Raw genomic sequence first — 26956 nt, 5'->3', positions numbered from 1 at the left:
TTAGTAAACACCCGTTAGACTTCGGGCGAGTCAAGGGGGTAGAACACCACATCCCCACGGGAGACCATCTTCCCATAAAAGAGAGGTATCGACCCGTACCCCCTGCACACTACCAACACGCCAAGGGGATGCTTAGGGACATGAAGGAGGCTGGGGTGATCAGGGATAGCTGTAGCCCCTGGGCAGCTCCACTAGTCTTAGTCAAAAAGAAAGACAACACCATGAGGATGTGTGTAGATTACCGGAAAATCAACCGTATCACACACAAGGATGCGTACCCCTTACCAAGGATAGAGGAGTCTTTGGCTGCTTTAAGATCTGCTAACTTCTTCTCTACCTTGGATCTCACTAGCGGGTACTGGCAGGTTCCTGTAGCAGAGGCGGACCGGGAGAAGACCGCATTCACCACCCCGATGGGACTTAGCGAGTTTACCTGCATGCCGTTCGGACTCTGTAACGCAACAGGAACCTTTCAACGATTAATGGAGTGCTGTCTGGGCCACAGAAACTTCGAGACGGTCCTGTTGTACCTGGACGATGTCATCGTATATTCCAAGACTTATGAGGACCACCTGAAACACCTGGCGGAAGTGTTCGAAGCTCTGGCAAACTACGGCCTAAAGGTAAAACCCTCCAAGTGTCACCTCCTAAAACCAAAGGTGCAGTACCTGGGACACGTGGTGAGCGCTGACGGAGTGGCTCCCGACCCTGATAAGATCACCGCAATTAAGGAATGGCCAAGTCCCTCCAGTGTAAAGGAAGTGCAGCAGTTCCTCGGGTTGGTAGGCTATTACCGCAGATTCATCCCCGGTTTCACCAAAAAGGCAGCTCCTATGCAGGACCTCCTGATAGGCCAGTCCCGGAAGGCCAAGAACCAAAAGCCGCCCTTCAAATGGGAGAAGTTAGAAGAAGAGTCCTTCCGCCAGCTGAAGATGGCCCTCACGGGGGATGAAATCCTGGCGTACCCTGATTAAAGCCAGCCCTTTATCCTCTACACCGACGCAAGTAACATCGGGCTAGGAGCCGTACTGTCCCAGATCCAGCAGGGGAAAGAACGAGTAATCGCTTACGCCAGTCGAAAACTGCGACCCACCGAAAGAAACCCTGAGAATTACAGCTCATTTAAGCTAGAGTTCCTGGCAGTGGTGTGGGCAGTCACCGAACGCATTAAGCACTACCTCGCTTCTTCCCGGTTCACCGTGTACACGGATAACAACCCGTTGACACACCTGGACACGGCAAGACTCGGTGCCCTAGAGCAGAGATGGATGGCCCGTCTGTCCAACTACGAGTTAACAATCAAATACCGGGCAGGACGCTCCAATACCAACGCGGACGCCTTGTCCAGGATGCCAAACCTACCGGACGTAGGAGAAGATCCAGAGGGATTGGAAGAAGTCGAACTCCCCGCGTTCCACCGTCATGGGACTATCCAGTATTCCCATCGGGTAAGGAGTAAGCAAGCCGCTACGTTTAACCCCTTGCCTCACTACAACTGGGAGGAAACGCAAGACAGTGACCCTGCCGTCCGGCTGGTGAAGGAGGTGCTGACTCAGCCAGAAGCTCGCCTTGACCCAGACGCTCCGGAGGAGGCCAAGCAACTGTGGGCAGAGAAGAGTCGACTGTTCCTTTACAAGGGGAAGTTGTGCCACAGAATGGTTAACTCCCGGACGCATGAACTGATCTGGCAAGTAGTGGTGCCACGAAGAGACGCAGCCATGGTGATGGAGGCATACCACGACGGGGCTGGACACTTCGGATGGAAGAAGCTGGAGTTCCTGCTGCGCGGGCGGTTCCACTGGGTAGGCATGAGGGGAACCATCGAGAGGTGGTGCAGAGACTGTGGCCCGTGCAACCTAAGAAGGAAGGACCGTGCCAGCCAGAAGACCCCCCTTCAGTCCATTGTCACCAAGCAGCCGTTGGAACTGGTAGCCTTGGATCATGTAAAACTGACCCCAAGCAGAAGTGGCTACGTCTACGCGTTAACCATTGTGGATCATTACTCCCGGTTCTTGGTTGTCGTCCCCGTTAAGGACTTAACAGCTCAAACAGCAGCTAGAGCCTTCCAGCAGCACTTCTGCCGTCCACACGGGTACCCGGACCAAGTGCTGACGGACCAGGGACCTGCCTTTGAAGCGGAGGTCTTCCAGGAATTCTGCAATCTGTATGGCTGCCGGAAGATAAGGACGACACCCTATCATCCGCAAACTAATGGACTTTGTGAGAAAATGAACCAGGTGGTAATGGATCTTCTGAAAACGTTGCCCCTGGAAGAACGCAGTCTGTGGCCTGAGAAGCTGCCCGACCTGGTGGACCTATATAACTACATCCCTGTAGGTTCCACCAACTGTACCCCGGCTTACCTAATGAGGGCAAGGCCTGGTAAGCTACCTGTTGACCTGGAGATGGGAGTCCTGACACCCGAGGACACTTCACCGGAAGCAGACTGGGACACAGAGAGGCAGCAGCAGTACCGGAAAGTACAGGAGAGCGTGGAGCGAAGTCTCTGTCTCGCTAGGGAAAGACAAGAGAAAAATTACAACCAGTATGCTCCCGCTGTTCCCCTGGTACCCGGAGAGCAGGTCTTGAAGAGGAAGAGACGGCTCCACAAGTTGGACGACCAGTGGGAGAAGGACCCGTACACCGTACTGCCCTCAAGCCACGACAACCCAAAGGTTTGTACCATCAGTAAAGACGGAGGGGAAACCACAGCCATTGTATCCCGGGATCACCTGAAGAAGTGTCCCGAACAGCTACGGAACCCAGAAGGAGAGCAAGAAGACCCTCGACCCGTAGAGGAAAGGGAAGATATGGTTAGTACTGTGCTCGGAGACTTCCCTCGATCCTGGACTCAAGTCAATGGTGCAGTTGTGGTACCCGTCCTCATGTTCCTCCAACCAGCATCCCAAGTGCCTACGGAGCAACAGGTAGAGCTGGAAGAGCAGCCGGTCCAGGAGGCAGCAGACTCCACACAAGCAGAACAGGAGGATCAACCCTCTGCTCATAGTGAGCCTGCCGTACCCCTAGTGAGCCAAAGAGCCCGTAGACAGCTGCCCAGTTTACCCTTGACAGCTCCTACACCCTGTAGTTCAGGGCCAGACAGTCAACTCCGTAGGTCCACTAGGGCCACTAGAGGCCAGTTACCCGCACGTTGGAGGATTTGAAGTGTTTAAATTGTTTTATTTGTGGTCACCTGTCTGTTACTTGTAAATAATTATGTGTTTCTAGTTATTTTTAGGAGTCCTTGGTGGATTTACCGGGAATCCTTGTACAATTGGTTGGAGCGTAACCCAGGAATGGACTAAAAGACTGTTAAGGACTCGGGGCAGGACAGACCCCTACCTGGTTACGTCTCCCTGTTTTGGTGAAATGGACACCTTTGTTTTCTTCAAAGACTGCACCCGGTTGCGGACACGCCGTAACCATCTTTATGTGTTTTTCTTATTGTATTATTATTGTTTATACCTTGTTATGTTTTTCTAAAAATATGTTTAGTCCCGGAGTACTAAATTTCACTAGGGGGGAATGTGGCACCCCAGGGGTCTGGTTTCCACAGTAACAGCAATGTTATGTCTGAGAGCAGGTGGGAGGTCTCTTGGTCAGGGATCCTGTGCATGCCACACCTCCTGCCCAGTCCTGGGAGGGGAAGAACTTCCCCTATATAAACCTAGGGCTGAGGCAGGGTTAGAGAGTAGAGATGAAGTAGAGACAGAGAAGAGAAGCAGATCTAGGAAAAGAACATCAGGAGCTCTGTGGGAGCAGTGCTATAAGGAGTCAGGGGCTGGCAGCTGCAGAGCTCGCCCTGACTGAGAAGCTATCACCGGACCCGGAGTCCGAGGCTGTGGGGACTAATCTTTACCCAGCAGCAGAAACCGCCCGGCAGGGGATTTCAGGTCCTCTGGCCAAGAAACCCGAAGGCACGGTCACACGCGTGGGACCAGCACCGCCGTCGTGGAGCGGACACCACTAGAAGGCCCAAATTCACCGGCCATACGGGTGAGCACCACACGGTACACTCAGGGACGTGGGCTACTTATACCCGCCTCTAGCAAGGTAGCCAGAAGAGTACAGTCAGTTTGGGAGGCCTACAACTCCGCCTGGCCAGGGGAGATCCCATCTGCTCAAGGACTGACCAGGCCCCGATCGCTAGCCAGTACTCCGGGAGGGTCTATCTTTATCACCAGTAAAGACCCTGAATTACACCGCATCGTCTCTGAGTGATTCCTGCTACCCCCATCATCCACGTCGGCTGCCCTGAGGCCATACCCCTCCCGTTGGGGGTGATACTATCATGCTGCACAATCCTACCACCGGCCTCAGCGGTCTGCCCTGCAGCGGCAGCTCCTTCGCTGCATTCAACGGGTGGCGTAGTCATCCAACATCTACCGCTAATACATCGCCGCTCAGTTTGACTCCCTGGGCACGGACCGGGTCACCGCCACGAGACTACAACCCTCAACAGATCCGGCTCCGGGTAAGCTCCCGTGCGCACGATGCCGCGCGACGAAGGCCCAGGGGTGCGTCAAATATACTTCTCATTATATATCTTACCCTGGTATTAGGTAGATGTTGGTGCGCCACATATGATAATGTTCCTTTCTGTTACATTAAGAGTACCCTTTTATCTGACACAAGTGGAATGCTTCTATTATATATAGCACAGTCATCGCTTCCACTATTTATGACCTATGTTCTGCCTCGGGCAAGTGTGCAATCCTATCTATATCAAAGGGCTATAACCATTGTCTTATTAGTGCATATATTTGAATATTAGTATGTTCCTTCTCAGTCATTTCTTACCTACAATTTGTCTGGTCTTTATACCTATTTCTCTATACATGTTTAAATAAAGATACTTTTTTGCAATGATATGCTGAGCTTTCCTCCTCTTTTTGATAACAAGTTTTCAGCGTGCGTTTGGACGGATGCTCGCCATTTGGCTGGCTATCCGCCCACCCTTTTGTAGCTATTGTGTGGCCTTTTTCTGTATTACTATGTATTTACTGCAGAGTATTTGCTCATATTGTTTTTATCTTAGGTTTTGTCTGTATAGTGCCCAGTGTGAACATGTGCCTACACGTTGCATGCACACCAACTTATATTCCAGTTCACATTTTCTTTATGTTTTTGTTTCAAATAGATAAACAGCAGAAGACTATGTTGTGTCAACCTGTCTTTACTCTACTTATAACATGACCATTCAGATGTACAGTAAGTGCTGCTGAGCTCAAAAGGCCACTTCTCGTCACTAAATCGTGGCAGCTGAATATCAGAGAAGCAGATGAAGTCCTCTTACTGTTTTGTTCTCCTGTGGATTTCCATTTGTGATATACAGATCAAAAATGTAACGAAAATTTAAAGCAATTCTATTGAAATAGATTGTGACTATAGTATACTTACTTCTCCATCACATCTACCATTTTTAATCTGCAGAAACATTCTAGGATGGGTTACATTTTCGAACATGCACACAGCAGGACCTATTTTGTGCACTCTCCAGTAGGATTCCACCTTCTGTTTTCCAGCACCACTGCACGACCCATCAGGTCTTAGCCAAAGAGCCTGGCTCCAACTTGTGGCTAGTAAAACTATGGCACCACTGTGGAATATTCCCTAAAGTAATAGCAATAGTGTAAATATGAATAATAATAAAGATAATAGTAATAATATCATGTAACTTTACAGACACTATCTCTGGGATTGATTTGCACGTAGTACATTCTTTATTTGCATGGAATTAAAAGCAAGGTCAAGCTAACAAAGGAACCTATGACTACCGAGCACTTATCTTCCTGTACAGTATTTTATTCAGCTGATCTAGGGACAATTCTATGTTTAATAAAACATATACTGTATATACAACAAATATTTTTTTCTATGTGAATATTTGATCTATGTAGTATTTCAAAACCTGAAAGCAGTGTGTCTCATAGATACAACACACCTTCTGGAGTTATCATTCTTGTTGTTCAGAAAAAGTGCCAGAATTAACCAGCTGATCTCACAACTCAGAAGCATATATCTGCCGATTAAATCCCTTCATTTTACATTTTATTATTTTTTTTTATTATTTATTATTATAGCGCCATTTATTCCACGCCGCTTTACATGTGAAAGGGGTATACATAGCAAAAACAAATACAATTACAATAATCTTGAACAATACAAGTTTACATGGATCTAATCACAGTGTTGACTGCTTTGCATACTGCTGGTTCATAATTTGTCAGTGAGGTGTTAGAACTCTCTGTATTCTGTGAACAGTCCATGCATTTTGCTTCATGTTCTAAATCATGTTCCTGACCCTTAGTCTATGAGGGTGATTCATGAAGGCTGGCGTAGAGCACGCCATTCTTAATGAAGTGCTTTCTGAAGTGCACTGACTGATTCAATTAGCCAAGGGCTAACGTACATTTATAGAATAAGTTACGACACTTTGATGGGTGGGCATGACCACAACCACGACTCATGTTGGCATAGCTGGCCAGACTTTTGGCACATAAATGCCAAATGTCGCAATATTTTTGCACAACTCCCTGAGTTGCAAAAAAAACATTGCAACTTTTTCAGCTGTTTACTCCATACTTCTGGCTGAAGTACCGAAATGAATCGGCCCTTATGGAGTTGTGGGGAGCAACTTTTGGCACTTTCATGCCACTTTGGATCAGCTCCCCCAAAGTGGATGGAGCTGGGACTGGACACGGCGTGAACATGCCCGACCATCCGATTCAGTAGCTTCATTTTTTACACAAGAAATGCTACTCGATGTAATATAATGTACTCCAAACCTTAATTTTGTATCTTTGTTATTATCCTGAAAATGTACTGTAGCCCTAACCTTTGTTAGCCTCCTAAATATTTTCCCAGTCTCCTGTTTTTTCCCCGTATATATTCTGGTTTGATTACAATTCATCTTCTTGAGCTAAACTATTGATGCAAATGCAAATTTAGCCTAGAGCATGATGCAAATTTGAGTTCTGCAGCACCGGTAAAGTTTCCTATGTCCATGTGTTAGGAAAACCAGTGCCTGTCAATAAAAGTATGTAGGGGGCTTTTTTATTGGCCATGGAGACCAGCATTACATTGCAACACAAGTCATATGTTCAAATTGTAAACGGATTAATGTTATTTCTGCACAAGCTGGTATTTATTTTCTAATCACTGGACATGACCATGATGCCCCCACACTATGTTTAGTATCAGACGTGTTAATTATAATTAATCAGGATAAGTATAGGAGCACCTCTGATAACACAGTGGCCTCCAAGTACATTTTTGAACTTGATATTTTTCATCATACAATATTTTACTGCCATATTTATTTAGCATTAAAAAAAACAATAGAAAATATATTGTTACGTATAGTCATTCAATGTTGTAGAAAAACGAATACGGAGTAGCACTGTAATCTTGAGAAAGTAGGTGCAGAACTTCCAGGAGGTTGACTCAAATGTTCCAATATTCACAATCCGAGAGAAACAGATGAAAGTCGCACTCCAGAATTCAAGTAAACTTGTGTTCTTATTCACCCAAGTCTTAGGCACTTGCTACGTTTCAGCTCATCATTAGAGACATTTGCAAGCTGCGTAGAGACATTTTCAAGCTGCTTGAAAAGGCGTCTAATGATGAGCTGAAACGTAGCATGTGCCTAAGACTTGGGTGAATAAGAACACAACTTTATTTAAATTCTGGAGCTCTGCTTTCATCTGTTCCTCTCTGCTAGTCATGCAATCTGTTAGCGGTATCAGGAAAGTTCTTTGTTATATTCTTATAGTATTTTATTCAATGTAGTTCTAGTTTAATACAATGTTTCGTATTTAAATATATATTGCATTTATATCCCAGATGTGCATATTTTAAGATTAGATATCTGTAATATTATAATACTTGTTATATTAAAGAAGTGCTTATATGATTTTTTTTCACTAAATCTGTGTATATGTGTCTGTAGTGCAGTGTACATGTGTTAATATACTCACCTACCGCCGACTTCTGCAGTAATCAGCGCCGTTTGTTACTTTTCTGAGTGACATCACAACTCTATTCTCTATTTGTGAACCGGAAGTCTCTTTTAAAATGTAAGTCTATGGTGCCTTGTTCTAAAGCTATATAGATTTACATTGTAAATGCCACTTCCAGGTCACACAGAGCTTAAAGTGATCCGGAGAGTCTGAAGAGCAGTGACATCACTAAGAAGAGGAGCGGAACGGCTGCGGTGGGTGTTAGAACTCTCCTGTTAGGTTTTTTCTATCTTGCTGGTCACATGACCTTGTTTGCCTATTTAATCCTGCTCCGCCCTCCTGGCCTTGCTGGACTTCATTGTAATTTCTACTCTTAAGTTAGCCTGGTGCTTAGTTACCTTTCTCTGTTTAGCTTGGTCTTCGGACCTTTATGTTCTATGTTGTGTGTTTGTCTTTTACTGCTACAATTTCTGCTAGGAGGTGCCCAACTTTATCCCAGTCCCTAGTTCTTGTAGGGATCCCTCCCTTGCATCTATAGGTCTTCGTACAGACTAGCCGAGGACTTTAGCGGGTCTGATCGCAGGATCAGGTTCCCCGTTACATCGTAGGGATCTAGCTTAGTTCTATTGTAGGGACAGATCTCCTTTCTTTCCTTAGTGCTTGTAGCAGATCATAACAGTAAGTCCAGCCCAAAAATATTTCTAAGGAAAGACTTCCAGTTTCCATCATGGTGTCGGTTCAGGATTTGGCTCAACGCCTGCAGGGACTCTCTCTGGAGGTGGCCGAGCTCCAACAACACGTGAGTAGCTATTCTGGAGCACATTTTGTGGAGCCAAAGGTACGTTTGCCTGATTTATTCCTTTGTGATCAACAGGAATTTTTTTCCTTTAAAAATGCTTGTTTATTGTATTTTCGTTTGAGACCCAGATCCTCTGGTGATGAATCACAGCGCATAGGGTTCATAATGTCACTTTTGCGCAAAGAACCTCAGGGATGGGCCTTTTCTCTCCAACCTAGTGATCCATGCTTTAGATCAGTGGATAGTTTTTTTTCTGCTTTGGGTTTGTTGTATGATGATCCTGATCGTGTCTCATCAGCTGAGACTGAATTAAGACATTTGAGGCAGGGATCAGGTAATGTGGAAAAATATTGTTCTCACTTCCGTCGGTGGTCTGCCCAGGTGGGGTGGAACGATTCAGCTTTGAAAAGTTTGTTTCTTGCGGGGCTAGGTGAAAGGGTTAAGGATCTGCTGATTGCTTATCCCACACCTGGAAACTTGCAGGAGGCTATGCAATTAGCTATACGGGTGGACAGGAGACTGCGTGCAAGGGTTAATGAAAGTAAATCCTCTGCCATGTCAGCTCCGAGTCTTGAGAGAGTCTGTACTGACATTGGAGCGCCAATGGAGATTGGGGCGATGGCACCCCGCTCTCAGGAAAAAGACCGCAGATCTTCTGAAGGTTTGTGCTTTTATTGCGGAAAATCTGATCATTTTATTAAGAACTGTGTACTTCGTATGAACAAAGAAAAAAAAAAGGTCAGTTACGCCCGTATTGCCTGTTTAAATTCTAAGGGGGTATTTCTTTCTGCTACTACCACTGCTCAGGAAGAATTAATTGAATTTCGTATATTTGTGGATTGTGGTTCTACTCTGAATGTGATTGATGGGGGATTCTTGGAAAAACTTAAATTAAAACCCAAACCTTTGTCATCCCCTATTGCTGTGGTTTCTGTCGATGGCTCCCCCTTGAAGAGTGTTACTCACAAGGTCTGTGAATTTCCCCTCACTATTAATGGTGTTCATCAAGAAAATTTGGATTTGGTGGTATTAAATAATTTGCCTTCTCCAGTAATTTTGGGGTTACCCTGGTTAAAATTGCACAATCCTGTACTGGATTGGTCTACCAATGAAATTAAGTCCTGGAGCCCTAAGTGTTATGACTAGTGTTGAGCATTCCGATACTGAAATATCGGGTATCGGCCGATATTCGCGGTATCGGAATTCCGATACTTAATTCCGATACTATTGCAATATCGTATACCGGAATCGGAAGTTCCCATAATGCAATGAGACATTTTCATTTTATTCAGCCAATGAGGATCCTAAGAAGTGTGGGCACATCCTGTTAGGCATGTAGGCATCTTAACTAATGGCATGGCTGTGATTGGCTGCTGAAATGATGTCATGATGCACTATAAAAGCCACCGCCGCCATTTTGAGCTCACTCTGCTGTGAATTCAGTTAGGGATAGGACGCTGTTGTTCTGAGGGACAGTTTTAGCTACCTATTTGCTCTATACTGCTTTACCCAAGCTACTTTCTAAATCACTGTGCCTTGCAGTGCTAGTGCACAGTTCCCTGTGCTGTTCACCGCTATCTGCAAGGTCTGTGTGTGTGAGTGCAGCTCACCCTGTAGTGTGTGCTTCAGCCAAGTCTGGTTGTAGTGCACTCAGTGTGTGTCACTGCCTCATACATTGTCCTTTTTTGCCAATTCATAATTTTTCCTGATATCTCCTATTAGTGTGGTGGTTCCATCTGTATTCAGCTAAATTGGTTCCAAACACACTATATAGGAGTAGATAGAGAAATTTTTTTCCGTCTTGCAGCACTAGTGCACAGTGCTCTGCATCTGTACTGTTCACCGCTGTCTGCAAGGTCTGGTGTGTGAGTGCAGCTCACCCTGTAGTGTGTGCTTCAACCCCGTCTGGTTGTAGTGCACTCAGTGTGTGTCACTGCCTCATACATTGTCCTTTATTGCCAATTCATAATTTTTCCTGATATCTCCTATTAGTGTGGTGGTTCCATCTGTATTCAGCTAAATTGGTTCCAAACACACTATATAGGAGTAGATAGAGAATTTTTTTCCGTCTTGCAGCACTAGTGCACAGTGCTCTGCATCTGTACTGTTCACCGCTGTCTGCAAGGTCTGGTGTGTGAGTGCAGCTCACCCTGTAGTGTGTGCTTCAACCCCGTCTGGTTGTAGTGCACTCAGTGTGTGTCACTGCCTCATACATTGTCCTTTATTGCCAATTCATAATTTTTCCTGATATCTCCTATTAGTGTGGTGGTTCCATCCATATTCAGCTAAATTGATTCCAAACACACTATATAGGAGTAGATAGAGGAGCCTTTCTGCAGCATTGGGCCCTGCAGCCCCAGCCAGATTAGTATTAGCCTATTTTTTGCAGCCTCATCTATTGCATTGTAGGTTACCTTCCTACATTGTAATAGCTACAAAAAGTTTGTGATACTATCGTTATTACATCTTTAGGCACATCCAGTGTCTTTTTGTGACAAAAAAAACCTAAATAAAGTTCACCAAACACTCCACTTTACAGTTGTGTAGGCCACATTAGCTCATATTAAAGTCTAGTCCACACTTTATAAAATTAGTGTTTCTTATACCTGTTAGCAGCTGTTCAGGAATAAGCACACTAAGCCCTTAGTACTTTTCTGCCTATCTTTATCAGTCTACCAAGATGAAGAAGGCAGGGAGTAAGGCATGTGGTCGTGGTCGTGGGCGTGGAGTTTCTGCAGGGAGAGGACGTGAGGATTCTGTGCCTGCAGGGAGAGGACGTGGGGATTCTGTGCCTGCTGCGGGCACCAGTGACTCAGCATCCCCCAGTTTTACCAGGGAACAGTCCTTTATGCGCAGCTTTGTAGGAGCTAGCCGTACCCCACTGCTGCGCGAGGACCAAATTGAAGCCGTTGTCGGATGGATGGCAGCTAACGCATCGACTTCAATTAGTTCCAGATCCTCTCAGGTCCTGAGCACTGAAGAGCACCCATCTGTCTCTTCACCACCTGCCAAATTGCCCAGGCAGTCAGAGAGCCCTGGACAGGAGCCATCTCTACTTCTGTTCTCTGAATCTCTTGGCTTGGAAAGAGGGGGCCAGCCAAGCAGAATTCGAGAATTTGAAGAAGAGGTAGTATGCAGTGATGCGCAACCGTTTTGTCTCTCTGAATCTGAAGAGGCGGGTGGGCCAGTGCCTATGGTCAGCAGCACACCTCAGTACGCATCTGATGATGAGACTCAGGTGCCACTTTCTGGTGCGTACTGTGCTGTCGAGACTACCCAGGAGAAGCAGTTGTTTGAAGAGGGTGGTGTAGATGATGAGGTCCTTGACCCATCATGGCGTGAGGGACAGGAAGGTGGTGGGAGCAGCTCTGAGGAAGAGATTCCCCGAACGGCCCAAAAAGGAGGGAGAGGGAGGGGGCAGACTTGGTTGCCTGTAGCCTCCACTTCGGCACCCATTAGGAGCATGGCTCTTCCAAAATCCAAAGCGGGCGCTCCCAAGACTTGCAGTGCCTGGTCCTTTTTTGACACAGTTGCAGATGACATTTGCTTTGTCAAATGCAAGCTGTGTAATCAGAAGGTGAAAAGAGGGAAAAGTGTCAGCAACCTCAATACCACAAATATGTGGAAACATGTGCGGACCAAGCACGTGGTGGAGTTACACAAACACACTGAAGACCTAGGCCAACCTACAGCGCCACCTACCACCTCTTCAGCTCGTGTTGTAGCCTCTTCCTCCAGCTCACACACAGCTGGTTCGGCTTCCTCACAGGATCGCCATGGAAGAATCTCTGGCACTGTTGTACAGAGACACAGTGTAATTCCACCCACAGCACCACTTTCCCAGTCATCCTCACACTCCCAGGCCAGTCTACAGCCATCGTTAGCACAGGCATGGGAGAAAAGGCGCCCATACTCGGCAAACCACCCCCGAGCACAGGCTCTGAATGCTGGCATTGCTAAACTACTGGCCCTTGAAATGCTATCATTCAGGCTGGTGGAGACTGACACATTCCGTAACTTTATGGCATTGGCAGTCCCACAATACAACGTGCCCAGCCGCTTTTATTTCAGCAGGCAAGCCGTCCCTGCCCTGCAACATCATGTGGAGGGAAAAATTAAACATGCGCTACAAAACGCCGTCAGTAGCAAGGTCCACCTGACCACTGATGCGTGGACCAGTAAGCATGGACAGGGACGATACCTTTCCCTCACTGCCCATTGGGTAAATGTTGTGGAGCCGGGTACAGATCTTGAGAGTGGCGCTGTACGTGTTCTGCCAACTCCAAGGATTGCAGGAATCCAGTCTGTACACATTGACTCCTCCTCATACTCCAGTTCCTCTGAATCAGCGCTGCAGGAGCCGTCACGGTCTACCTCCACATCGACCCGTGAACGGTTACCTGTTATGATGACCGATATGAGCACAGCCGTGGCCAAACGTCAACAGGCCGTATTAAAATTAATTTCTTTGGGGAATCGAAGCCACACAGCGCAGGAGCTCTGGAATGCCATCAAGCAGCAGAGTGACGTGTGGTTTGTGCCAGCGAATCTCCAGCCAGGCATGGTAGTGTGTGACAATGGCCGAAATCTGGTGGCAGCTCTGGGCCTAGGCAACCTCACTCACATCCCATGTCTGGCACATGTGCTCAACTTGGTCGTGCAGAGTTTTTTGAGGGACTGTCCGGATCTTGATGCACTGCTTCACAAGGTCCGCATAGAGTGCGCTCACTTGCGGCGTTCCAGCAATGCAAGATCACGCATTGCAGCTCTGCAGCGCCGATTATGTCTTCCGGAACATCGCATCATATGTGACCTACCCACCAGGTGGAATTCAACGTTACATATGTTGGAGAGGTTGTGTGAGCAGCAGGCAGCAGTAATGGAGTACCAGCTGCAGCAGGCGCAAACAAGTCGCAGTGCGCGCCGTTCACACTTCACCACCACTGAGTGGGCCTCTATGAAGGACATTTGCCACGTTTTGCGTGCCTTCGATTATTCCACGCGGATGGCGAGTGCAGATGATGCACTAGTCAGCATGACTATCCCCCTTATCTGCCTGCTTGAAAAAACACTGCAAGCACTAAGGGACGAGGTTTTGGAAGAGGTGGAGGATGAGGAGTCACAAATGCCATCTGCTTCTCTACAGTCTGCGCAACGTGGTTCCTCACAAAGGCCTAGGCAGGGGACACTTTGTGAGGAGGATGAGGAGGAGTCAATGGATGAGGAAGACATCTGTCCAGAGGAGGGAGGTACACAATGCTCTAGTAGTCAGTATCTAGAGCGAGGGTGGGGTGATGCAGAGCAGGCAGAGATCACGCCTCAAGCAGGGGACAGCGTTTCTTGGCCAGTTGGCAGTCTGCAGCACATGGTTGATTTCATGCTGCAGTGCCTCAGAAACGACCGCCGCATCGCCCACATTCTCAACACGGCTGATTATTGGGTGTCCACCCTCCTAGATCCTCGCTACCGGGACAACTTACAAAGCCTCATAACACCATTGAACCGGGAGCGTAAAATGCGGGAGTACCAAGACGCACTGGTGCATTCCATCATGTTCTCCATTCCAACCGAGAGCAGTGCTGCTAGTGCTTTACAAAGCAGCTCAGTGCGTCGAGGCAGTGGAGGAAGCTCTGCACAAAGAGGGAGCAGAAGCAGCGCCTCAGCACAAGGCAAGACCAGTATGGCCGAAATGTGGCAAAGTTTTGTGTCCCCGCCGCCACAAATGTCTACACCATCACAGACAGCTCCAGTCAGCAGGAGGCAACGTTTCCGTCAGATGGTGACAGACTACATGTCTTGCCCTCTTAGTGTACTCCCAGACGGCTCTTCTCCCTTCAAGTTTTGGGTCTGTAAGCTGGATACATGGCCAGAGCTTAGTCAGTATGCACTGGAGGTGCTAGCTTGCCCTGCTGCTAGTGTATTATCGGAACGCGTCTTTAGTGCCGCAGGTGGTGTACTAACAGACCGTCGCATGCGACTATCCTCCGATAACGTTGACCGGCTTACTTTTCTCAAAATGAACAAGGCCTGGATCTCTCATGAATTTGCCAGTCCTCTTCCAGAATAAATAATTGGTTGGCAACAGTATCCAGGTCTCCTGTTCTGTTCATGTTTCTACCACCTGAACTGTAATCCCTGAGCTCCAACACCGCCAGTTGGCGCTCGGAAGTGCCGTCTGCACAGTCAACACTTGCTGCCGTGTTATTGGGGTTCAGTAACGTCAGCTGTTCTCCTGCTGTGCGGACGGCAATTTCTCCTGATTTGTCCACATCCACTGTACTACACATTTTAAAGTTGCTCCAATTACTCCTCTGGCTCCTCTGTTTTCATTCTTATCCCTGGGCTCCAGCACCGCCAGTTGGCGCTCGGAAGTGCTGTCTGCACAGTCAACACTTGCTACCATGTTATTGGGGTTCAGTAACGTCAGCTGTTCCCCTGCTGTGCGGACGGCAATTTCTCCTGCTCTGTCCACATTCTCACTACTACAGATTTTAAAGTTGCTCCAATTACACCTCTGGCTCCTCTGTTTTCATTCTTATCCCTGGGCTCCAGCACCGCCAGTTGGCGCTCGGAAGTGCCGTCTGCACAGTCAACACTTGCTGCGGTGTTATTGGGGTTCGGTAACGTCAGCTGTTCCCCTGCTGTGTTCACGGCAATTTCTCCTGCTCTGTCCATATTCACTGTGCTACTTATTTAAAACTTGCTCCAATTACACCTCTGGCTCCTCCGTTTTTAGTATTTACCCTGGGCTCCAACACCGCCAGTTGGCGCTCGGAAGTGCTGTCTGCACAGTCAACACTTGCTGCCGTGTTATTGGGGTTCAGTAACGTCAGCTGTTCCCCTGCTGTGCGGACGGCAATTTCTCCTGCTCTGTCCACATTCTCACTACTACAGATTTTAAAGTTGCTCCAATTACACCTCTGGCTCCTCTGTTTTCATTCTTATCCCTGGGCTCCAGCACCGCCAGTTGGCGCTCGGAAGTGCCGTCTGCACAGTCAACACTTGCTGCGGTGTTATTGGGGTTCGGTAACGTCAGCTGTTCCCCTGCTGTGTTCACGGCAATTTCTCCTGCTCTGTCCATATTCACTGTGCTACTTATTTAAAACTTGCTCCAATTACACCTCTGGCTCCTCCGTTTTTAGTATTTACCCTGGGCTCCAACACCGCCAGTTGGCGCTCGGAAGTGCTGTCTGCACAGTCAACACTTGCTGCCGTGTTATTGGGGTTCAGTAACGTCAGCTGTTCTCCTGCTGTGCGGACGGCAATTTCTCCTGCTTTGTCCACATCCACTGTACTACACATTTTAAAGTTGCTCGAATTACACCTCTGGCTCCTCTGTTTTCATTCTTATCCCTGGGCTCCAGCACCGCCAGTTGGCGCTCGGAAGTGCCGTCTGCACAGTCAACACTTGCTGCCGTGTTATTGGGGTTCAGTAACGTCAGCTGTTCTCCTGCTGTGCGGACGGCAATTTCTCCTGCTTTGTCCACATCCACTGTACTACACATTTTAAAGTTGCTCGAATTACACCTCTGGCTCCTCTGTTTTCATTCTTATCCCTGGGCTCCAGCACCGCCAGTTGGCGCTCGGAAGTGCCGTCTGCACAGTCAACACTTGCTACCATGTTATTGGGGTTCAGTAACGTCAGCTGTTCCCCTGCTGTGTTCACGGCAATTTCTCCTGCTCTGTCCATATTCACTGTGCTACTTATTTAAAACTTGCTCCAATTACACCTCTGGCTCCTCCGTTTTTAGTATTTACCCTGGGCTCCAACACCGCCAGTTGGCGCTCGGAAGTGCTGTCTGCACAGTCAACACTTGCTGCCGTGTTATTGGGGTTCAGTAACGTCAGCTGTTCCCCTGCTGTGCGGACGGCAATTTCTCCTGCTCTGTCCACATTCTCACTACTACAGATTTTAAAGTTGCTCCAATTACACCTCTGGCTCCTCTGTTTTCATTCTTATCCCTGGGCTCCAGCACCGCCAGTTGGCGCTCGGAAGTGCTGTCTGCACAGTCAACACTTGCTACCATGTTATTGGGGTTCAGTAACGTCAGCTGTTCCCCTGCTGTGCGGACGGCAATTTCTCCTGCTCTGTCCACATTCTCACTACTACAGATTTTAAAGTTGCTCCAATTACACCTCTGGCTCCTCTGTTTTCATTCTTATCCCTGGGCTCCAGCACCGCCAGTTGGCGCTCGGAAGTGCCGTCTGCACAGTCAACACTTGCTGCGGTGTTATTGGGGTTCGGTAACGTCAGCTGTTCCCCTGCTGTGTTCACGGCAATTTCTCCTGCTCTGTCCATATTCACTGTGCTACTTATTTAAAACTTGCTCCAATTACACCTCTGGCTCCTCCGTTTTTAGTATTTACCCTGGGCTCCAATACCGCTAGTTGCTGCTCAGAAGTGCCGTCTGCACAGTCAACGCTTGCTCCAGTGTTATTGGGATTCAGTAACGTCAGCTGATCCCCAGCTGTGTGTCCGGCAAATTCTCCTGCTTTGTCCACATCCACTGTAGTACGGATTTAAAACCTCCTCCAAATACACCTCTGGCTCTTCTGTTTTTAGTATTTACCCTGGGCTCCAGCACCGCCAGCTGGTTCTCGGCAGTTCCATTGGCTCTTGTACCTTCTGCTACCCATCCGGGTTCCAGTACCGTCAGCTGGTTCTCGGCAGTGTCTTTGGCACGGGTACTCCCTCCTGCCCAGCCTGGTTCCAGCACGCCAGCTGTTTCCGGGTAGTGTCAACGTCACTTTGCCTCCAATGCGTTGTCCTGTCGTGTTGCGGTCGGGTTAGCCGACTCTATGGTGCCTGCAGTTTAGGTGACTCCTATGTGGGCTGCGGGATCTGGCAATGAAGGCTGGTTCCATAGTGCCAATAGGACAAGCACCCTCTGTAGGACTGTGGGTTTTGGTAACTGCGGCCGGCTCGCGGCCTTGAACTTTTTTTTTACATGGGTACCTTCTGCTACCCATCCGGGTTCCAGTACCGTCAGCTGGTTCTCGGCAGTGCCTTTGGATTAGGTGCCTCCTTCTCGGTATCCAAGTTCCACCAACGTCTGCTGGTCCTTGGTAGTGCTTTCTGGCACAGGTACCTCCTGCTTAGTAACCGAGTTCCAGTAACATCAGCTGGTCCTCGGTAGTTCCATTGGCTCTTGTACCTTCTGCTACCCATCCGGGTTCCAGTACCGTCAGCTGGTCCTCGGTAGTTCCATTTGCTCTTGTATCTTCTGCTACCCATCCGGGTTCCAGTACCGTCAGCTGGTTCTCGGCAGTGTCTTTGGCACGGGTACTCCCTCCTGCCCAGCCTGGTTCCAGCACGCCAGCTGTTTCCGGGTAGTGTCAACGTCACTTTGCCTCCAATGCGTTGTCCTGTCGTGTTGCGGTCGGGTTAGCCGACTCTATGGTGCCTGCAGTTTAGGTGACTCCTATGTGGGCTGCGGGATCTGGCAATGAAGGCTGGTTCCATAGTGCCAATAGGACAAGCACCCTCTGTAGGACTGTGGGTTTTGGTAACTGCGGCCGGCTCGCGGCCTTGAACTTTTTTTTTACATGGGTACCTTCTGCTACCCATCCGGGTTCCAGTACCGTCAGCTGGTTCTCGGCAGTGCCTTTGGATTAGGTGCCTCCTTCTCGGTATCCAAGTTCCACCAACGTCTGCTGGTCCTTGGTAGTGCTTTCTGGCACAGGTACCTCCTGCTTAGTAACCGAGTTCCAGTAACATCAGCTGGTCCTCGGTAGTTCCATTGGCTCTTGTACCTTCTGCTACCCATCCGGGTTCCAGTAACATCAGCTGGTCCTCGGTAGTTCCATTTGCTCTTGTATCTTCTGCTACCCATCCGGGTTCCAGTACCGTCAGCTGGTTCTCGGCAGTGTCTTTGGCACGGGTACTCCCTCCTGCCCAGCCTGGTTCCAGCACGCCAGCTGTTTCCGGGTAGTGTCAACGTCACTTTGCCTCCAATGCGTTGTCCTGTCGTGTTGCGGTCGGGTTAGCCGACTCTATGGTGCCTGCAGTTTAGGTGACTCCTATGTGGGCTGCGGGATCTGGCAATGAAGGCTGGTTCCATAGTGCCAATAGGACAAGCACCCTCTGTAGGACTGTGGGTTTTGGTAACTGCGGCCGGCTCGCGGCCTTGAACTTTTTTTTTACATGGGTACCTTCTGCTACCCATCCGGGTTCCAGTACCGTCAGCTGGTTCTCGGCAGTGCCTTTGGATTAGGTGCCTCCTTCTCGGTATCCAAGTTCCACCAACGTCTGCTGGTCCTTGGTAGTGCTTTCTGGCACAGGTACCTCCTGCTTAGTAACCGAGTTCCAGTAACATCAGCTGGTCCTCGGTAGTTCCATTGGCTCTTGTACCTTCTGCTACCCATCCGGGTTCCAGTAACATCAGCTGGTCCTCGGTAGTTCCATTGGCTCTTGTACCTTCTGCTACCCATCCGGGTTCCAGTACCGTCAGCTGGTTCTCGGCAGTGCCTTTGGATTAGGTGCCTCCTTCTCGGTATCCAAGTTCCACCAACGTCTGCTGGTCCTTGGTAGTGCTTTCTGGCACAGGTACCTCCTGCTTAGTAACCGAGTTCCAGTAACATCAGCTGGTCCTCGGTAGTTCCATTGGCTCTTGTACCTTCTGCTATCCATCCGGGTTCCAGTACCGTCAGCTGGTCCTCGGTAGTTCCTCAGCTTTCTTGTACCTTCTGCTACATTTCCAAGTTCAAGCTTTTTGAAATGGTTCTTGGTAATCACTCTGGATCTCCCTGACGAGGACCCTGAAGACGAGGACCCTGAAGACCAACCCTAAGAAGACGAGGACCCCGAAGACAATGACCCTGAAGACGAGGACCCTGAAGACCACCCCGAAGAAGACGAGGACCCTGAAGACCACCCCGAAGAAGACGAGGACCCTGAAGACCACCCCGAAGAAGACGAGGACCCCGAAGACGAGGACCCAGAAGACCAACCCGAAGAAGACGAGGACCCCGAAGACGAGGACCCCCGAAGACGACGACCCTGAAGACCACCCCGAAGAAGACCAAGAAGATGACCCTGAAGAAGTTGACCAAGAAGACAAAGAAGAGAAGACAAGCACCAAGATACAGAAAAACAAGAGACAGAAAACCAAGAAGCAGAAATACAAGAAGCTGCAGAACAAAAAGCGGAAGAACATTAAGCATAAGACTAAAAATCAGAGCAAAAGATAATATCTAAATTATAAGCAGAAGATGACTAAGCAGTGTATGGGGGTGAGTCCGTTCCTCCTCGTGGTGCCCCTGGAAAAGACCTGCTGCTGCAGGCCAAACTGAACGCGGACAAATCCTGTTGTAAATCTTTTGTGACGGGCAGAACGAAAGGTGTAATGTCCAACCTTTTATAGATAACAACTACAGGAATGCCTGTCACAAATAAGAATATGATGAAGAAGAAGAATATGAAGAAGATGAAGAAGTAGAATATGAAGAATGTAAAAAAAAGAATAATACGAAGAAGGTGAAGAAGAAGAAGGTGAAGAAGAAGTGGATGAAAAAGATGCTGAGGATGATGAAGGAGAAAGTGTGGGAGAAGTAAAAAAGAAGGTGAAGAGCATGGAAGTAGTGAAACATAAATATCTGACAAAATATAAAAATACTTAACATAGTTAATATTTCCGTAACTCAGAACATAATAAAAAAATATTAATTCCTGCTATTCCATTTGACTGGGCTAAACCTCTATGCCTTTATTGTCTCCCCCACCTCCCCCAATACATTCTACATTATTCTTAGTTGTTTTCCTTCATGTAGAAATAACCTACAAGGAAAGAAAGGGTTTATTTTAATTCCGATATTTATGTCCCATTGACTTGCATTGGTTTCCGGTATCGGAATCGGCGATATCCGATACTTTTTCGGTATCGGTCCGATCCAATCCGATCCGATATTTCCCGATATCGGAAGGTATCGCTCAACACTAGTTATGACAAGTGTTGAAACGGACGTATTGCTGCGGTGGAAAAGGGGAATTACCTGTACCTATTCAGGATTTTTGGAGAGTTTTTTCTGAGGAGGAGTCACAAATATTGCCTCCCCATAGAGACTATGATTGTACCATTGAATTTGTCCCTGGAGCGACTCTTCCTAAAAGTCGTTTATTTAATCTTACTATTCCTGAGAGAAAGGCTTTGGAGGAATACATACAGTCAAGCTTGGCCGCCGGTCACATTAGGCCTTCCAAGTCTCCTGTGGCTGTTGGATTTTTTTTTGTTAAAAAAAAGGACGGCGGTTTACGTCCTTGTCTGGACTTTCGTGAGATTAATAAAATTACTGTACGCAATCCTTACCCACTGCCATTGATTCCTGATTTGTTTAACCAGTTAGTGGGGGCCAAGTGGTTCTCTAAAATTGATCTCTGGGGGGCATACAATTTGTTGCGCATGAAGGAGGGTGATGAATGGAAGACTGCTTTTAACACTCCTGTGGGTCATTTTGAGAACCTGGTTATGCCTTTTGGTCTTACCAATGCTCCAGCATTTTTTCAGAATCTTATTAATGACATCCTTAGACCTTTGATCGGCAAAAATGTGGTTGTGTATTTGGATGACATTTTGATTTATTCGCCTGATCTGGAGTCTCATTGGCGGAGCGTACGTGTGGTATTACAGTTATTAATTGACAATTCGCTTTTTGCTAAGCTGGAGAAATGTGAGTTTGCTGTACAGAGAATTAGTTTTTTGGGCTACATTATCTCCAGCGAAGGCTTTGAGATGGACCCTGTGAAGGTTCAGGCAGTTCAGGAATGGCCTAGGCCTATTGGTTTGAAATCGATACAGAGGTTTTTGGGTTTCGCCAATTATTACAGAAAATTCATTAAAAATGTTTCTATTATTGTCAAACCACTGACCGATCTCACCAGGAAAGGTGCTAATGCGGTTCAGTGGACTACTGAGGCCATTGAAGCTTTTGTGTTTCTAAAGGAGAGGTTCAGCTCTGCTCCTATCCTTATGCAGCCTGATGTGACTAAGCCGTTTTTGGTTGAGGTTGATGCTTCTTCGATGGGGGTCGGTGCAGCGTTGTCTCAGGAAATCAAGGATGGAGTACATCCCTGTGCTTTTTTTTCAAAAAAAATTTTCTGAGACTGAACTTAATTACGATATTGGTAATCGGGAATTGCTGGCTATTAAACTCGCATTTGAACACTGGCGTCATCTCTTGGAAGGTGCTGAATTTCCCATTCAGGTTTTCACTGATCTTAAAAATCTGATCTATCGTGATGCTGCTAAGCGCTTGAATGCCCGTCAGGCTAGGTGGGCACTTTTTTTCTCGCGGCTTAATTTTTCCGTTATTTACATCCCGGGTACCAAGAATGTTAAAGCTGATGCTTTGTCTTGCAGCTTTTCTCCCATGGTCGGAGCTGAGGAGGAGGGGAGCATTTTACAAAAAGGTGTTGTGATTGATGCATTGGACTCCGTTTTGGAAGATGAGATTCTTAAAGCACAGGAGAATGCCCCATCTAACACTCCCCATGGGAGGTTGTTTGTGCCTAGGACCTTTAGGAGAGATTTGTTTGTTGAGTGTCATGAGTCTCGGTTGGCAGGTCATCCAGGAATTTCTGAGACCAAGAGACTTGTGGGTCGCAGTTTTTGGTGGCCTGGATGGCAGAAGGAAGTCATTAAGTGGGTGCGTCAATGTACGGTGTGTGCTAGATCTAAGTCTTCACATACTCCTGCAGCGGGGTTGCTTTGCCCTCTGGAGGTTCCTAGTGCACCTTGGACACATCTGGCTATGGACTTTATTACTGACCTTCCCCCCTTTGAGGGTTTCACAGTCATCTGGGTGGTCGTGGACCGTTTTAGCAAGATGTGTCACTTGGTTCCTTTCATCAAACTGCCCTGCGCTAAGACACTCGCTAAGGCCTTTGTCAAGGAAATAGTCAGACTACATGGCGTTCCTACTGACATTGTTTCGGATAGGGGACCTCAGTTCGTGGCTCGTTTTTGGTGTGCTTTTTGTGACAGGTTGGGAGTTCATTTGTTGTTTTCTAATCGCCAGACAGAAAGGAAGAATCAGGATGTTGAGCAGTTCTTGCGTTGTTTTGTGGCAGACAATCAGGAGCGGTGGTCTGAGTTTTTGCCACTTGCTGAGTTTGCTCTTAACAACCATACATCCTCTTCTGCTGGTTGTTCGCCTTTTTTTTGTTGTTCTGGGAGACATCCATCTTTTGGGTCATTCTCCAAATTGGTATCGGCTGTGCCTGAGGAGGAGAGTTTTTCCGGTGACTTGGAGAGAGTTTGGACGGATGTGCGTGGTAATCTTCAGGAGGCTAACAAAAAATCTAAGAGGTACTTTGATAGGAAACGGCAAGAGGTTTTGTTTGCTATTGGTGACATGGTTTGGTTGTCCTCTAAGAATCTGCGGTTGAGGATTCCTTCTAAAAAATTGGGTCCCAAGTTTGTAGGGCCCTTTAAGGTGCTTCAGGTAGTTAACCAATCTGCTGTTAGGTTGGAGGTTCCTACCTCCTGGAAGATTAATCCGGTGTTTCATGTTTCTCTGTTGAAAAGAGCTTGTGTGTCGGATGGAGACGTCTCTGCCACTGTTCCTCCGGTCGTGGAGGACGGGGAATACGAAATTTCCCGCATCCTAAATTCTAGACGGTATAGAGGGAGTTTGCAGTATCTCGTCGCTTGGAAAGGTTTCGGACCCGAGGATAACTTGTGGGTGAGGGCGGATGATGTTTCTGCTTCCAGACTTGTCAGAGCATTTCACAAGAGGTTTCCTGATAAGCCTGGGCCTAGGGGATCCGGAGGATCCTCATAGAAGAGGGGGTACTGTTAGAACTCTCCTGTTAGGTTTTTTCTATCTTGCTGGTCACATGACCTTGTCTGCCTATTTAATCCTGCTCCGCCCTCCTGGCCTTGCTGGACTTCATTGTAATTTCTACTCTTACGTTAGCCTGGTGCTTAGCTACCTTTCTCAGTCTGTTTAGCTTGGTCTTCGGACCTTTATGTTCTATGTTGTGTGTTTGTCTTTTACTGCTACAATTTCTGCTAGGAGGTGCCCAACTTTATCCCAGTCCCTAGTTCTTGTAGGGATCCCTCCCTTGCATCTATAGGTCTTCGTACAGACTAGCCGAGGACTTTAGCGGGTCTGATCGCAGCATCAGGTTCCCCGTTACATCGTAGGGATCTAGCATAGTTCTATTGTAGGGACAGATCTCCTTTCTTTCCTTAGTGCTTGTAGTAGATCATAACAGTGGGTGAGTATATTAACACACTGACACTAGGGGCCATACTTGTATACACAGATTTAGGCCTCCTTTGCATATCTGTGTTTCAGGTACGTGCTTTTTTCACGGATACCACACGTACCCATTATAACCTATGCTGCTATGCACATGTCTGTATCTTTACACAGATCGTGTGTCCGCATAAACCACATAGAGACATGTCCGTTTTGTTCTGGCATCCGTGTGCTGTATGTGTTTAACATTCCTAAGTATAGGGGATGTTTTGTAATTCAATTCTTTCTTTAACCATACCGGAAAAACACTGATGGTAAACAGGGACAATGGATGACACACTAATGACACACTGATGGAAAATACTGATGTCACCAGTACTGTTTTTTCACATATGTGTTTAAACATGGACGTGTGAAGGAGGCATAAGTGAAAAAAAAAAAGTTTATAGAAATGCTTCTTTAAGTTCTGTCACTCATTTCTCCTTGTTACTATGCAAGTATTGGGGCATTATCAAGATAGAGCAGAATGTACTGTAGAAATTCCCACAAATACTACTGTGCCATTATCTCAACAAAAAGAACCCAGGCACTGTATGATAACAATAGAACACAGCCTTTAAATCTCACTTTGTGTAAATATTTTTTCATTATGAAATCATCACAATAGTGCCAGGCCTCTTAGCACACACACTAGAGTGACATTATTATGACAGCATATAAAGACACATAGATGACTACAACATCATCATTAAAGAAGTACTCCCATCAAAATTTATATTCTATTAATATATTGCAATCATCATGTTATATAGCATTGTGTACTGTACTTACAATTGCTCATTTTGCCTTTCTACCCAGTTAATTCTTCTCTTTTTCATTAGGTCTATTACATCACGTGATTAAAGACTGACAAGCTGAATCCTTCTAAGCTCTATGTAAAAACAGGAGGTCTATTTTCCCTGTATGAGTCATGAGTCACTGCAAAAGTCCCTTGCAGGGGGGAATAGGGAGAAGCTGTATCAGAAAGAAATGATAAATGCAGGGACAAGATACTTCCTGTTTCTACATACAGCAATGAAAAGAGAAGAAATTACTAGGTAGACAGGCAAAATGAGCAATTGTAAGTACATGCTGCTATATAATTGTCACGTCAGTGACTCGCACAGATGGTGAGCGCTGCCTTACTCATTGTGGTCACTGTTCTGTTCTCCCCACTCTCAGGCAGTCTCGCTAAGCTGCTTCTTGCAGCATTTTCAACACCATTTCATCTTCCTGATGCTGGTGAGTCTTCATCTGGCTATAGGTAACTGCGGCCAGTCAGATTCTGCAGGAACTTAACTCCCCCGTGTCTTGCAGAGGTTAACTTCTTAAGAGCAGGGGATTTATAAGGCAGCTCTTCCCACCACTCTTCATCTGATCGAAGGTTCTAGTTCAGTTCCTGTGTATTTTCCTGTAAGGTACTCTCTTGTGTTTTCTTTCCTGTTATGTGACCCTGCTAGCCTACTTGTTTATTCTGATTTCTCCGCTCCTGACATTGACTACATATATTGAACCTGTGCTGCCTGTCCTGACCTCGGATAATCTGACCACATCTTTGCCTTCGCCAAATGTACATTGTACCCGTGTTTCTGACCCTTCAGTCAGTTGCTGCAGACCTGTGGACTGCACTGGAGTGGTACCTGGTGACTACCTGTGACCAACCCTGTCCTCACCATCAGAGGCCCTAGTGAATACCAAGTAGTCACCTAGTAATGCCCCTCCAGGGTAAGCCCAGCCAATGGCGCACACCCACCAGTGTTACAATAATATGATGATTGAAATAAATTAGGAGGATAAAAACTTTGATGGGAGGAGTACTTTTTTAATTACATCTTTCAACAAATTAGACACTGGATTATTCTCAATGTAGTCAGAAAATAAAAAACAGTTCCAAAGACCCCCAACAAGCTCAAGATCTGACAATTTAAGAACAACCAAACTAATACATAAGGGGAGGTATAATGCACCTTCACATGTACAGAGAATTCTTTAGAGATGTCTGCGTAGCCTCTAGTGTCATCATTTGATGGTTCGCCATCACTGTTAAAGGAGATGGTCATTCCTGGCATTCTGGTGGATTCCAGAGTCACACAACGGTTTGGCTGAATATGAATCTGAAGCTCACACAGGATGCCACTGTTATCCTAAGAAAAAGAAAAACACGAGGAGAAGAAAATAAATAAATGATAACAGTTTACAACATTTGACATAATCTGAACGTTCAAAAAAACTTAGCGTTTTTACAGGGATTTCTGATTTTGTACAACTATAGCATGTTCAGCCTCTGAATGTAAAGGATATTTTATACTTACTGAAAGCAATAAGATATTGGAAGCAGTAAAAAGAATGAAATATAAAGTATAGCAAACATCCATAGCATTTCAATATACAGTAGAATGAATACACTTTATTTACAGAAAATCAGAAATTTTGTTTAGGCTCCACCATGTATTCTCGTTAAACTACTGTACTTTTTAATACATAATTAACATATTAACATCATAGACATCTATTGGTTGGATTTCTACTTGTATAAGCTAAAGGGATTGTCCAGCGATATATACAGTTAGTCAGGGTTGTATCTATATAATGTTCAGGTGCTGGAAGCCACACCACTCTTCAGAACCGATTGTACAACAGATACAAATGGCATCCAGGTCTTATCAAGGTTCCCCCTCGGTGTTCATCTTGACAGCACATTGTTCCATGCAGCACTATTTTGCTGCAGTGAAATCTGATGAAATCTACATTGCCTTAGATAGTATGTCTTTGTACAGGAAGAGCTAAGACTGCATGGACAATGCAAACTCCAAATAAAGTATGTACTAAATTCATATAAAGTGGAGCTGGCCTTGATACTGTCTCATATAGAAGTCATAACTAATCAATACAAAGGTACAAAGACAACGGAGCAGCACAGCATTACAGATGGTTTACACACATGATATGACGTATT

General features: G+C 46.7%; 1 protein-coding gene across 2 annotated transcripts in view; it reads right to left on the bottom strand.

The window, feature by feature from the left end:
• The window catches only part of RP1 (RP1 axonemal microtubule associated), a 1013486-nt gene that overhangs the window by 750974 nt on the left and 235556 nt on the right, over positions 1-26956 (bottom strand). For both annotated transcript variants that reach the window (XM_073679301.1, XM_073679302.1), the window contains exons 14-15: positions 25968-26144; positions 5401-5613 (exon numbers count right to left, since the gene is read on the bottom strand). In XM_073679301.1, coding sequence (XP_073535402.1) covers positions 5401-5613; positions 25968-26144 — 390 coding nt within the window. The remainder of the gene's footprint in view (positions 1-5400; positions 5614-25967; positions 26145-26956) is intronic.

This window comes from Phyllobates terribilis, unplaced genomic scaffold (genome assembly GCF_046119375.1).
Source record: "Phyllobates terribilis strain yellow unplaced genomic scaffold, ASM4611937v1 Scaffold_4__5_contigs__length_816908805, whole genome shotgun sequence".
Lineage (NCBI taxonomy): Eukaryota > Metazoa > Chordata > Amphibia > Anura > Dendrobatidae > Phyllobates > Phyllobates terribilis.
The sequence above is the reverse complement of the archived record's forward strand: the minus strand, read 5'-3'. Positions and strand labels throughout refer to the sequence as shown.